The following is a 13,608-nucleotide window of genomic DNA, read 5'->3' as shown; positions in this document are numbered from 1 at the left end:
AACCCAGAGATTTTCACCAGTAGCTATGGTGCTGTGCATCACACAGGGTCTCGTGTCCTCTGTGGAAAAGTGAGGCAGGCTGAGACTCATAGAGGCCAAATGCCACATATATTTGGAGAGAAACAAAAACAAACATTGTGTCCAAAAGACCTTTGAGTTGTCATTACTTATCTGTCTAAAGCATTAAATTTCCAGCTACAGGGTGAGCAGCAGAAGCAATAACATCAATAGATTGAGTAGAATTGGACTTTGGAGATTCCCATCACTTAAATAATGGCCTTGTTACTTTCCTGCTATGTGACCTTGGTCCCATCAGTTAACCATTCTGTGTCATAGTCTTCTCATCTATTAATGATGATAATAAGTAGCTTCGCTTAGAAAATTGTTATGAGAATCAAAGAGCTTTAACTTTAAATAGCACGTTCATGCTCCTAATGCTTGATTGGGAAAGATGTGTTCCCATGCTCACAACAGAAAAAACAATATGGCTCTATTTATTTTACTTACTGGATGGACAAGCTAGAATTTACAAACAATTGTATGCAATGCTTTTGAAAGGTAATGATTTTTGTGACATTTGGAGGGCAGAGCTTTAGAAATCTACTTTTAAAATAGAACCCTTCTTCAAAGGATTAATAAGAAAGGACAGATTAGCATGGGTGACATAGGAATGGGGTCTGTCTTTTTTTTTTTTTTTTTTTTTTTTTTTTTCCGAGACAGGGTTTCTCTGTGTAGCTTTGCGTCTTTCTGGAACTCGCTTTGGAGACCAGGCTGGCCTCAGACTCACAGAGATCCGCCTGCCTCTGCCTCCCAAGTGCTGGGATTAAAGGCATGCGCCACCACTGCCCTGGGGGCTGTCTTTCTTACAACAATGTCATATAAAAATAAAATCTCGCCAGGCGGTGGTGGCACACGCCTTTAATCCCAGCACTCAGGAGGCAGAGCCAGGCGGATCTCTGTGAGTTCGAGGCCAGCCTGGGCTACCAAGTGAGTTCCAGGAAAGGCGCAAAAGCTACACAGAGAAACCCTGTCTCAAAAAACCAAAATAAATAAATAAATAAATAAATAAAATAAAATCTCATGTCAGCTAGGAAATATGGTAAATCAAGCATTGGTTACCCAGACATACTTTCATCCCTATACTCTTTCTTGTCTATCCTTTTAAGCAATGGTTTTCCTTATTTCTATCACTAAGGAACAAAAAAAACCAAAAAACAAAACAAAACAAAACAAAACAAAAAACCCAGCAAACCTCCTGTCAGGTCTCCTGGATTCTACTATGCACATTCTAGTGCTTTAGTCCATGTGCATATACCTGCAGCCTGTGGTAAGCCTTATTTAGGGAAAGGTAGGCTCTTCAGAGCTTTTCTATTGGCACATATCATCACCATCATCTCCGTGATAACGTAGGAGAACTATATTTATTTCAGTTACTTACCTGAGTTCTTTCTATATACAGAAAGCACACACACACACACACACACACACACACACACACACACACACACGCACAAGACAATGACAATAGCAACAGCAAACAAACAAAAAGAGGACAGAAAATAGTGGGAGTAAAAGATGATTCTTGGTTAAAAAAATTATTAATTTTGAGATAAATACATAGTCATGATCATTACTCATGAATATGGAACAAAATGAAAAAAAATGTTGATAAACGTCTGGAGAGATGACTCATCCGATAAGAGCTGCTCTCACAGAAGACACAGTTGGATTCTCAGCACCCACATCTGTGATTCCAGTTCCAAGGTATGGGATGATCTCTTCTGGCCTCTGCACACACTGCATGCACATGATACACATACACAAATGCAGGCAAAACAGCTGCATACATAAAATAAAAATAAACAAATCTTTAAACATGTTGACCAGAGGGGGAGACTGAAGAAGATATAGAGCTGGATTCCCAGACCCGAGAGGGGTCAACTTGGTTTTTGACAGGGCATCTCCAGCAAGGCAAAGCATGAACAAGTTTCAATGCGACTGATTAGTCAGAAGTGGCTCATTATGATAGAGAAATAAGGGTTCCTATTTGGGTTTGGGTATATTTCCAGGAGACAAGAATTCAAATTCTCAGAACCTATGTAAAAAGCCATGAATGTGTGCAGCCTCAGGACTGTGTGTGTGTGTTGGGGGCAAAGACAGAAGAATTTCTGGGGCTAGCTGACTGCCAGCCTAGCTGTAGGTTCAGTGAGAGATTTTTCTCTCAAGAAAATGAAGCAGAGTGATAGAACAGACACCCCACTTGATGTCCTAGTGTGCACTCCATACTCACATACACACAGACACACTTCACAGAAATGCAAAACAAAGGAAAGAAAGAAAAATAAGTGGCCTCACTCCAAGTAGACATTTCTATATTACTTGCATGAAACTTTTTCAGGGCCTCCTCTCCTTCTCCCCTTCCTTCTCCTCTTTGCCCCTCTCTCCTCTCCCCTTCTTTTGAGACACAGTCTTACTCTCTGATCACCTTCCTTAGTTCTGAAATTACAGACATGTATCACATACCCAGTTTATGTAGTGCTGAGGATTAAACTCGGGCCTTGTGCTTGCTAAGTGACCATTCTACTTACTGGGCCAAGTCCCAGTAATAAAGCCACTATATTAGCTTTGTGAAAAAATTCTCTAGGGCTGACCCTTGGTATTAGGTAGTCAATTAGGGGGCTCAACTCTGGGGAACAGTCATTCTGCCTTGCTACAAAGTGACATTAAATGGACTCAGCAGGTTGTATTTATATATTTAATTACATAATAATTAATAAATAATAATTGCATTAAAAGGCTATGAGGCCATGAATTTAAGACAGAGTTAGGGGGGTCACAGGAGGAGTTAGAGGGAAGAGAGGGGTAATGATGTAAGAATAGTATACATATATGGCATTTGTAAAAAAGGAAAGGAAATTCCTCTATCACAGCTCTCTAGCTTTCAAAATGCACAAAGACTTTAGGGAAGTATTTGGAAATATGAAGGGCAAGTGCTGGATGTGGTGGCATACATATGTACTTCCATGGCTTAGAAGGTAGAGGTAGAAGGATCATGAGTTCAAGGCCAGCCACAACTACATAAGTATTTTGAGGCCACTTTGACTTTCATGAGACCTTGTCTAACTAAATAAACAAAAGAAATGTTAACAAAGAGAAGGCAACAGGTAAACATATACTCCTCTTTGATGGAAGTGTAGCAGTGAAGGAAGCAGAAAGGCAGTGGGCAGCTGGAGTGAACCAGGTGAGTGTCCCTCCATGGTGTCATTCCAGAGGCCCATGACCAGCCGGGTATCCCTCCATCACGTCATCCCAGAGGCTCATGATTAGCTGGGTATCCCTCCATCTTGTCATCCCAGAGGCTCATGAGAGACAATGCAATTTCAGAAGAGACTTCATGATAAATGAGAGAGATACTTTTCCAGTCCTTGATGTAGAGCTCTTGGCTCCTGAATGACACTGTCCCAGTGATTCTGGGTTGTTTAAATAAGGAATACATAAACTCTCCTGGGAGTGAGTTTCTCTAACACTACTTCTAGAGGCAAAAGCCTGGAGACAGGTGACCTATCTGTTCCATGGGCAGCTCAGGATGATCTGGGTTTGCTCTTCCACCTCATTAGGATACAGATTCTAACTCTAAATTAGATATCAAATCTCACCAGAAGGTTCCAGACCTTGTTCTTTTCCTGGATTTTGGATTGGGAACAGAAAAGCTAAAATTAACTTTTGTCACTTGCTTGATTTTCAAATTGAGCTATCTATTGCCATGGAGGAGGCTACCTCTAACAGAATTAGGAGCATAGTTAAGAAAACCAAGATTATGATTTTCTTGGCTTCATTTCTGTTCTATATTGTCTTTCTCCTTCTCCTCCCATTCTATTATTTCTTTTTTCATATGCATAACACTTTATAACATATAGTTTATTATTTATGTCCAATAGACATTATTTATCTGTATGTTAATTCTTACTGTAAACTTATTTGTAACTATTGAAAATATGAAATTGAAGTTATATGCATAATTTCAGCACACTATTAAAAACAAGGCATAGGGCAGTGGCTATAGCTAACACATGCAAATATATATACCTATATCATCTATATCTATATTTATAGTTATGGACTGAATGTTTATACTCTTCCCAACATCAAAATTAAAGTCCTAAACTGAAGTTATGATAGCATTTGAATTTGGAAGATAACTCAGTTTAGATGAGGTCATGAGGGTAAGGTAACAATGGCTGAATTTGTGTCCATGTGACAATTAGAAGAGAGACCAGGGCCCTTCTTCTTTCTACTACATGAGGGTACAGCCATGTGCAGGTCAGGAGGAGCCCACAAACCAGAGAGTAAATCTGATGGTACCTTCACCTTGGTCTTTCCAGTCTTCAGGACGGCACATAGAAACATTTGCTGTTTATGTCACCAATCCATAGCATTCTGTCCCAACAGTCTTAGCAAAGTATAGCCCTGTGACTTTATGCATTTGACAGTTCATAGACACATTTGACAATTCCTACACAGCTGGAATGCTAATTGAGAAAACAGGGTTGCCGGTTATATCTCATAAGATAAAAAGAATGCCTAGAAGATCTTAAATAAGGAAGAGGGACAAGATCTGCTGTTACACCAATTCAGATCTACTTATTTATACTAAAAACCTTTATTCAGATATCTAATATATGTGTATAAGATGCTTTAGTCAATAACAATTACAGTGACTTAAAAAATGGTTCTCATTCTGTGGGTCACAACATTTTGGCAAACCCTTGTCTCCAAAAATACTTACATTACTATTCATAACTGTAGCAAAATTGCAGTTATAAAGTAGCAACAAAAATAATTTTATGGTTGAGGCTCACACAACATGAGGAACTGCATTAAAGGGTCACAGCATTAGGAAGTGTGAAAATTACTAAATACCAAAGCAATACTTACAAAGTCCCTGAAGTTCACTAATATTAATGATCCATTAAGGGTTTATGAAAAAAATGGTGACACAACTTTTAAGAGTGTCTGAAGATGTTTATTATTCCAGGGTCCTATCCTGTGCTCAGAGAGGTAATGATAGCTTAGTTGGCCAGAAAATGGAGTCAGACTTACCAGTAGAACCTATTTGGAACCACTGATTCCTGGATAAGCTGCCATCTTCTGCCAAATTCAGCAGAGCTGTACAACTGGAGAGAGAGAGAAGAAATAGGTCAGCATCATGGGACCTTGTTTTTGTTCTAGAATTCAGCAATACCAACACCTGTCATTTCCAGGTAAGGACATCCTCTCTGTTTTTGATGTCAATTCTGCAAGTCATATAGCAACATCTCACTTCAACACTTAAGGGGAGTGGGTCTAAGGGCTTATATGATGTGCTGTGAATCATATGTTCAGTAAATAGTGAAGCAAACTGGGATTCATACAGTGCTCTGCCTGGTGGCAATGTCTTCTGCCCTCCTTGATAGCATTAGCAATATGTAATTGGTAGTATTTAGGGTAAAAATTACTACTTAGTTTCTGAAAATCCCACTATGATATCTGATCCTTATGGAAACTGTGAAATTCTTGAAACAACCAAAGAGGAAGGAAAGCAGAGGGTACTTCTAGAGGCCTGGAGAAACAAGTGGGGTCTAAAGAAATAACAGGATTCAAATTGATAAAATCCACATTGATTACAAAATGGTGAGTAGGGAGTCAAAGTTGTAGGATAGGTAGGGCTAATGTATGAACAAACAGAGTCTATCTCTATGCATTTAGATGAGCCAATCATGGAAAACAGAATATTGGCACAGCCATATCTGATGGGAATGGTAAAAGTCATAAAGCCAGCAGAGCTGCTTGACTAAGATCCAACAAAGCTGAGTCTCATTATGGTTGCCATTCCACCTTTGATTTTTATCTCCACCTGTTGCATACTTGAGGGACTTTTAATATTTGTACAATTTGGGGATATTGGATTGATGGGAAAATTCATATGATTCATTTATGCATTTTCCCAGAAGTACTGCTTCTAAGCTTCCCCAGGAAAGTCCTGAACATACTACTCCTCCTGCTTTTAGGGTAATATCCTTATCTAGTTGAAGGTATTCCTTATGCCTTGGAGGTTGTGACACACATAAGGAAACCAGAGGTCTCCTTGTGAGGCTATGAGACATTTTTGAAACATTTGTCACTGTACTTATACAGGAACAAGATATTCAAAACAAACTAAAAACGGTCAACAAGATTCAGTGGGCTAGAGGATTTGGCTACAGTTCAGATTGCCAGCTTCTTTTCTCTATATACTCAGGCAATTATGTGGCATATACAGCAACAATGTTAGATTACCTGAAATTACCTCAGCCCTACACAGAGACTTATATTGATGAGCAAAATATAGAATGGAAAGTTGATAAGAGAATGAGATGCCAGGATCTCTCTTTCTTAGAAAAGTTAGAACATGTAGAGCCACTGTGGTTTCACATAACCAAGGAATGACAGAATGCCAGGATTAGACATATAAACAAATTCTATAAAGATATAAAATATAAACATTGCATTATGAATAATAACTGCAGCAGCTTTGGCCTGAGGATTTTTCTTGGGCACTCTGACCATTGAGAGTTAATAATACACTGCTTGGGACATGGCAATATGCCTGGACTGGCTTGAAGATTTTTTTTGGTCTAGTGTTTTTGTAGTCACAAAAAGCTACTGGCCTGAGAACAAGCTGTCATATGCCTCTAGATTTTTTAAAGTTGGGTTATTACAAATAATGCTGCTATGAACATAGTTGAGCATGTGTTCTTTCTTGTGGTATGATTGAATATTCCTTGGGTATATGCCCAAAAGTGGTATAGCTGGGTCTTAAGGTAGATTGATTCCCAGTTTTCTGAGAAACTGCCATATTGATTTCCAAAGTGGCTGTACAAGTTTGCACTCCCACCAACAGTGGAGGAGTGTTCCCCTTGCTCTGCATCCTCTCCAACATAAGCTGTCATCAGTATTTTTGATCTTAGCCATTCTGACAGGTGTAAGATGGTATCTCAGAGTCATTTTAATTTGCATTTCCCTCATGACTAAGGATGTTGAGCAATTCCTTAAATGTCTTTTGGCCATTTGCGATTCTTCTGTTGAGTATTCTGTTTAGCTCTGTATCCCATTTTTAATTGGATTGTTCAATATTTTGATGTCCAAGTTCTTGAATTCTTTATATATTTTGGAGATCAGCCCTCTGTCAGATGTGGGGTTATATGTTCATAGCAGCATTATTCATAATAGCCAGAACATGGAAACAACCTAAATGCCCCTCAACCAAGAATAGATAAAGAAAACGTGGCACATGTACACAATGGAGTACTACTCAGCAGAAAAAAAAAAAAAAAAACAAAAAAAAAACAATGATATCATGAAATTTGCAGGTAAATGGATGGTACTAGAAAATATCATCCTAAGTGAGGCAACCCAGACTCAGAAGGACAAACATGTATGTATGTACTCACTCACAAGTGGATATTAGATGTAAAGCAAAGGATAACCAGACTACAACCCACAACTCCAGAGAAGCTAGCTAACAAGGAGGACCCTAAGAAGGACATATAGATCACCCAGCAATGGAGAAATAGATGAGATCTACATGAACAAACTGGGGGTGAGGGGAATAATAGAGAGCAAGGGATGGGGGATGAGAACATAAGGGAACAGACAGAGTGGGAGAGCAAAGAAAGAGATACCATGATAAATGAAGACATCATGGGAATAGGAGAAACAGGGTGCTAGGGAATTTCTCAGGGGTCCACAAGGATGACCCCACCTTAGACTCCTAGCAATAGTTGAGAGGGTGCCTGAACTGGCCTACTCTAGTGATCAGATTAGTGAATACCCTAACTGTCATCATAGGGCCTTCATCCAGTAACTGATGGAAGCAGATACAGAGATTCATGGCCAGGCGCCAGGCCAAGCTCCAGGAATCCAATCGATCATAGAGAGGAGGGTTTCTATGAGCAAGGGACATTGAGATCATGATTGGAATATGTACAGAGACAGCCAGCCAAACCAGTGGAAATGAATGAACTGTGGACCAATAGCTGTGGAGCCCCCATGGTACTGGACTAGGCGCTCTGGATAGGTGAGACAGTTGTTTAGCTTGAACTGTTTAGGCGGCCCCCAGGCAGTGGGATCAGGATCCATCCCCAGTTCATGAGTGGGCTTCTTGGAGCCCAGTGCCTATGGTGGGACACATTGAGCAGCCTTAGTGAAATGGGGAGGGGCTTGGACCTGCCTCAATTGAATGTACCAGGCTCTGCTGACTCCCTATGGGAGACCTTGCTTGGAGGAGGTGGGAATGAAGAGTGGGTTGGGGAGGAAGGCTAGGGGACAGGAGGAGAGAGGAGATGGGGATCTGTGTTTGGTATGTAAAATGAATAGAAAATTTCTTAATAATAAAAATAAAAATAAAATAAAAAAGAATTCTACAAAAAAGTTGGGTTTAGGGTTAATGAGTAAAAATGATAACTGTTTATTAATGATGTCAAAACTTGAGGGAGAATAATTGAAAATGATAACTCTGTTAAAGATGGGCAATAGGAAGTAAAACATATGTCCAAAAGCAAAAATGACATGATCTATGTTTTGGAACCACATAAATGTAACCCTGCTTACTAAATTCTGTATAAATATAAAAGCACTCTGGCTGCTAGTCAGTCAGGCTGCAAGATTCTCCCGACCACCATGGCCTGGCTCACTTGCTTCCCTGCCAACTCCTTACATCCTCTGCTGAGACCTGTCCCTCAAGGGATGGCTCCAGTCAGAGTAGGTAAAGCCACACTGAGATGTGCTTCCTCTCTGTCCATCTCCTGTAACACAAAACACAGAAGTTTCCCAAGTCTGATTTCTCCATCACTGCTGTTGCATCCACTCATTCTCAGACCTTGTCCTCATCCAGATTTGGACTGTGGCAGAATATCAATTCAAAGAGAACACACTCAATTCTAGAGGCCATGAACTAATACTAGTCTTTGCTTTTTGTTTGTTTGTTTTTTTTTTCATTTTATCAAAAATAGATTCTTTTTTCATACAATATATCCTGATTATAGTTTCCTCTCCTTCTACTCCTCCTAATTTCTCCCCATCTTCCCTCTCCTCCAGATCTACTCTCTTTCTGTCTCTCACTAGAAAATAACAGGCTTCTAAGAGATAGCATCTAAACACAACAAAATAATAATATAAAGCAAAAACTATAATATAAAAGTTGGACATTGTAGACTAACAGGAGAAAAAGAGTCCCAAAAGCAAGCCCAGTGATCATAAACCTACTTTTTCTCACTGTCAGGAGTCCTGTAAAATATAAAACTGAAAGCTAATATATATATATGCTCAGTTAGTAGAGCATGGGACTCTTAATCTCAGGGTCGTGGGTTCGTGCCCCACGTTGGGTGCCAGATATTGGTGAAATTATTAAGGCCACTCCACGTAGTTAAAAAAAAGATTTATTTAGTGGGCGACTTACAAATGAAGGAATAGGTAGATTGTGGGGGTCTGGGGAAGGTGTATCGCAGTCTAGCGGTGTTCTCTGGAGCTCTGCTCAGTCAACCTCCACTGTCTAGGGTCCAGGAACAGAGAGAGCGCTCACCCATCCAGGTCTCAGGCCTCCAGACGCCTCCCTTGGCCCCGCCTCGTAGGCGTGACAGTTGCCAGAGTCTCAATGGGGGTTGGAACTTCCAGATCCAAGCTGGAATGGCTACCCACTACATATATATGTATAAAGGACCTGGTGCAGATCCATGTATGCCCTGAGCTTTCTGCTTCAGTCTCTGTGAGCACACGTGTGCTTGCTCAGTTGATACAGAGGGCCTTGTTCTCTTGATATCCTTCATCCTCTCTGGCTCTTTCACTTTTTCTACCCTCTCTTGGGTAGGCTTCCCTGAGCTCTGAGGGGAGGTATTTTATGGAGACATCGCATTTAGACTCCCTCTCTTTGCATAATGTCTGACTGTTGGTCTCTGCATCTGTTCCCATCTGGTGCAGTAGGAAGTTTCTCTGATGATGACTAAATAAGGCATTGATCTATGAGTATAGCAGAATATCATTAGGAGCTGTTGTATTGATTCTTTCTTTAGACCAGCAATGTTTAGTTTTACCCTAGGTCTCTGGACTATCTAGTCTCTGGTTCTTGTTACCCTAGCACTGCCAGGTATGAATTCTTTCTTGTGGAGTGGGCCTTAAGTCAAAACAGGCATTGATTGGCTACTCTCACAAGTTCTGCTAGGCTTTATAGGAGCAAGCAAAGGAAACTCGGGTTATAAGACCCTAGACCACACAGACCAGGCTCTTACTGTAATTCAAGCTTTTTCCATGCATTATCTCATTCACCACTTGTCACTTCATTTCTGTGACATATAAAGTTGTTGTGATCATTCTACAGATGGCCACACAGGTGGCAACATTTCACACTGCCACATTCTCCAAGGGCAACCGCATTGTGAGCCACTACTCATGAGGCATGGGCTAACTCTCCATACACTCAATGACACAAGTATCTTTTATTTCTCTCTCTTATGTCTTGTACTTCATTTCTCCTTCTCATTTCTGCTCTCATAGTCTCCATGTTATCCCAGGACCCTGGGTACCCAACTGTCCTCTTATGGAAGTTTGAAGAATCTCTTTTTCTCTAGGTATATTGTGTCCAGAGTGGTCAGCTACTGATTAGGAAAACAACATGTGGGACATCTCTTTCCTGCCTGTGCCTGGTGTCTGATACACCTGACCCTCAATATCTAATCTCTGCATTTGCCATCTCCCACACTGAGTGGATGGTGAGTCATTGTACTGAGTAGAGGCATTACCTGCCTCTTCTTCTCTTTTTAGCCACACAGACTGTACAACAAAAAAGGTCAAATGACTCACCAGGTGACTCAACAAAGCTGTTGATGCACCAAGCATGCCCAAAGAACAACTTACTTCAATTGAGTATTTACTGGCTCTTGAAAGAACTAGTCATGACACTGTTCACTTGTCCAAGACACATCCTGCAATCTAGAAAGGACGAGATACCTGGCTGTGAAGGCAAGCTACTCATTGGTTCCACTGTATAGTATTTGATCCTCCAACTCATCTTTGTGAAGAATTGTTGGGTGCTACCATTTATGTTTGTTTGTTTTTTGTCTTTGACATTTTGTTTCAAAGTCTTGTTGTATAAATTTACTTCCATCATTCATTGCCAAAGTTGGAATGTTGAGTGTCCCTAATAGGCTCACCTGTAAAAGCTAGGGTCCCTCAGTGATACCAGTGGGAGGCAGTGGAATCTTTGAATAGGGGAGCATCGTAGGAAGACCATTAGTCACTGGGGGCATAGCCTAAATGTCACTGTGTCACCATAGCGGCTTCTTTCTCTTTTGTGCAGTCAGTCCATAAAGTTAGCAGTATTGCTCAGCTTCTCATGATAGGCTAATTCACTGCTGGCTGAAACTATTAAGTCAAATAATCTTTTCTCTTAATAAACTGATTAACTCAGATATTTTATTATGGTGTTGAACAATGTTTTCAGCCATGCAAGGCAGAAAACAGGGTTCTTGGGAGCGCTTAATGCTATAAACGCACAGACTTCTATACATGGTTGTGCAAATGTTTGTATGTGTGATTGATTATAGGCATGTACATGCCACAATGCTTACATGGAGGTCAGAGGGCAACTTTGAGTATCAGTCCTTTCCTTTCACCTTGTTTAAAATGAGGTCTCTTATATTTGTGGTTGTGAGTCTAGCCTTTAATGACTGAGCCATCTCTCCAGCTCTAAAATGAGGTCTCTTGTTCATACTTTCCATGCCATAGTACCTGGGCTAGAAGCTTCTGTGGATTCTCCTTTCAGTTCTTCAGCTTTCCATTGGAAAGGTAGGATTACAGGTATGTGTTACTGTGCCTGCCTTTGTGTGGGGTCTGTGTATCTGAACTCAAAACATTGGATGGCAAATGTTTTTTGCATTGAGCCATCACCCCATTCTAGATACATTTTAAGAATACCAAAGCAAGATGGAAAGACAGCTTTTCCTCACAGAATTAAGAAAGGGCAGGACAACTTATTCTTTCTATTCTCAGAACCCAAAGATCCTGTGAATGCACAGCTCAGTTCTTGTTCCAATCATGCTCTGAACATCTTGCATTTTGATACAGAGTAGAACAACAGCAATTTCTTGATCTCTCTCTCTCTCTCTCTCTCTCTCTCTCTCAATGAGTTAAAGTGAACATAATTAATGCAACTGTGGTATATATTTAAATATATATTAATATCTGCATTTCAGTATGTAGAAGAACCAAGATGGCTTAAAATAATAGTTCTGTATGTGAAAGCTGGACTCACACAGATTCTCCATAATAACATAAAGGCTTTGAAGGCCCATGTAGGACATCAGGCACTGCCACCTATGTTCCTAAATAAAACTCATCTCTGTGAAGAATTGTTGGGTGCTACCGTTTATTGGGTGTTTGTTTGTTTTTTGTCTTTGACTTTTAAACTTCACCTACTCAGTCTGGACTCAGAACCTATGGAGCAGTCACTTAAGTCTCCCGATATTGGTAGGTGCTATCAGATGGCTGCTTTGTTATTTGTGAGCATTTGGAGGGCCATCAAACATCAGGCATATACAGCAATCCAATAAACCAAGTGTGTCTTCTGCAGCTCAGCGGCATCCTTCACAGTTCCATTTTGGGAAGCCACCCTTCACCCTTTGGTCTTAGTGGGTGGGCCTTCTCACCTTCCCCACACATCTGGCCACATTGTACCTGCTATGCCTTCAACATTGCTATTCTGTCATAGTTTGCTTTAGGATTTCTGTCCTTCAGTGCTGATCTTCCTCTAATGCTTACCTCTAAAGGTACATTCTCTGTAAGCCTTCCCTTACACACCAAGGTTCCCTTTGGCCTCCTTCTCCAAAGATCTGTGTTCTAGCAATATACTTTCCACCTACTGGATACATATCAGAACTAACTGTTTCAGTAGTCTCCGATGACTTTTCAGTGGCCTTCTAACAGTGACAAGTGGGATTCTTGTCTACATTAAAAAAAAAAAAAAAAAACACTTTTAAATGTCTTGAGAATATTCTCCAACTTTTGAAAGAGACAGAAAAATTTCAAAGATTACCAATCCCACATTTCTGTATCCACAGGTATCTAGAACATAGTACATATTCAAGGCAAAAATTACTGATGTTTTACAGTGGAGTCCCCTTACCATGAATATGCATAATAAAAAGCTCAGGTTTCAGTACATGGACAATGATAATCTATATGGGGAATATATTTTGTTTAAATGGATATACAGTCCAAGGTCAGTATCTTCAAAGAAAAATCTCTTTCAGCACATTTGGAAGTCCTAAGGATTTTCATGTGGGTCTTGCAAGTTTACCTTTAGACAAAGCTGCCTTCTATACTGTGAATATTCTTTAAACATTTTCTCCCTGGGAAGTTAATTGTCAAGCCTGGTGTTACAGCAAGAAAGGAGGAAAACAACAACTCTTAGCCATTCATGTTAATATGTTAATTAAACCTACAGAGTCTGACAGCAAAGTTCTAAGCAAAAAGGGGAAGAGAATAGTATTGAAAATTCTTATGCCCTGACTAGGGCTCAGCTGCTAGTGCAATGGCTTT

The 13,608-nt window shown here is 40.2% G+C and overlaps 1 protein-coding gene across 6 annotated transcripts in view; it reads right to left on the bottom strand.

Annotated features, from left to right (window-relative positions):
* Sorcs1 (sortilin related VPS10 domain containing receptor 1) overlaps positions 1 to 13,608 on the bottom strand; it is a 533,290-nt gene that overhangs the window by 169,245 nt on the left and 350,437 nt on the right. For all 6 annotated transcript variants that reach the window (XM_028874638.2, XM_028874643.2, XM_028874641.2 and 3 more), the window contains exon 5: positions 5,101 to 5,174. In XM_028874638.2, the coding sequence (XP_028730471.1) occupies positions 5,101 to 5,174 (74 nt within the window). The remainder of the gene's footprint in view (positions 1 to 5,100; positions 5,175 to 13,608) is intronic.

The sequence above is a fragment of the Peromyscus leucopus genome, chromosome 1 (assembly GCF_004664715.2).
Source record: "Peromyscus leucopus breed LL Stock chromosome 1, UCI_PerLeu_2.1, whole genome shotgun sequence".
NCBI lineage: Eukaryota > Metazoa > Chordata > Mammalia > Rodentia > Cricetidae > Peromyscus > Peromyscus leucopus.
This window is presented reverse-complemented; position numbering and strand designations above follow the sequence as displayed.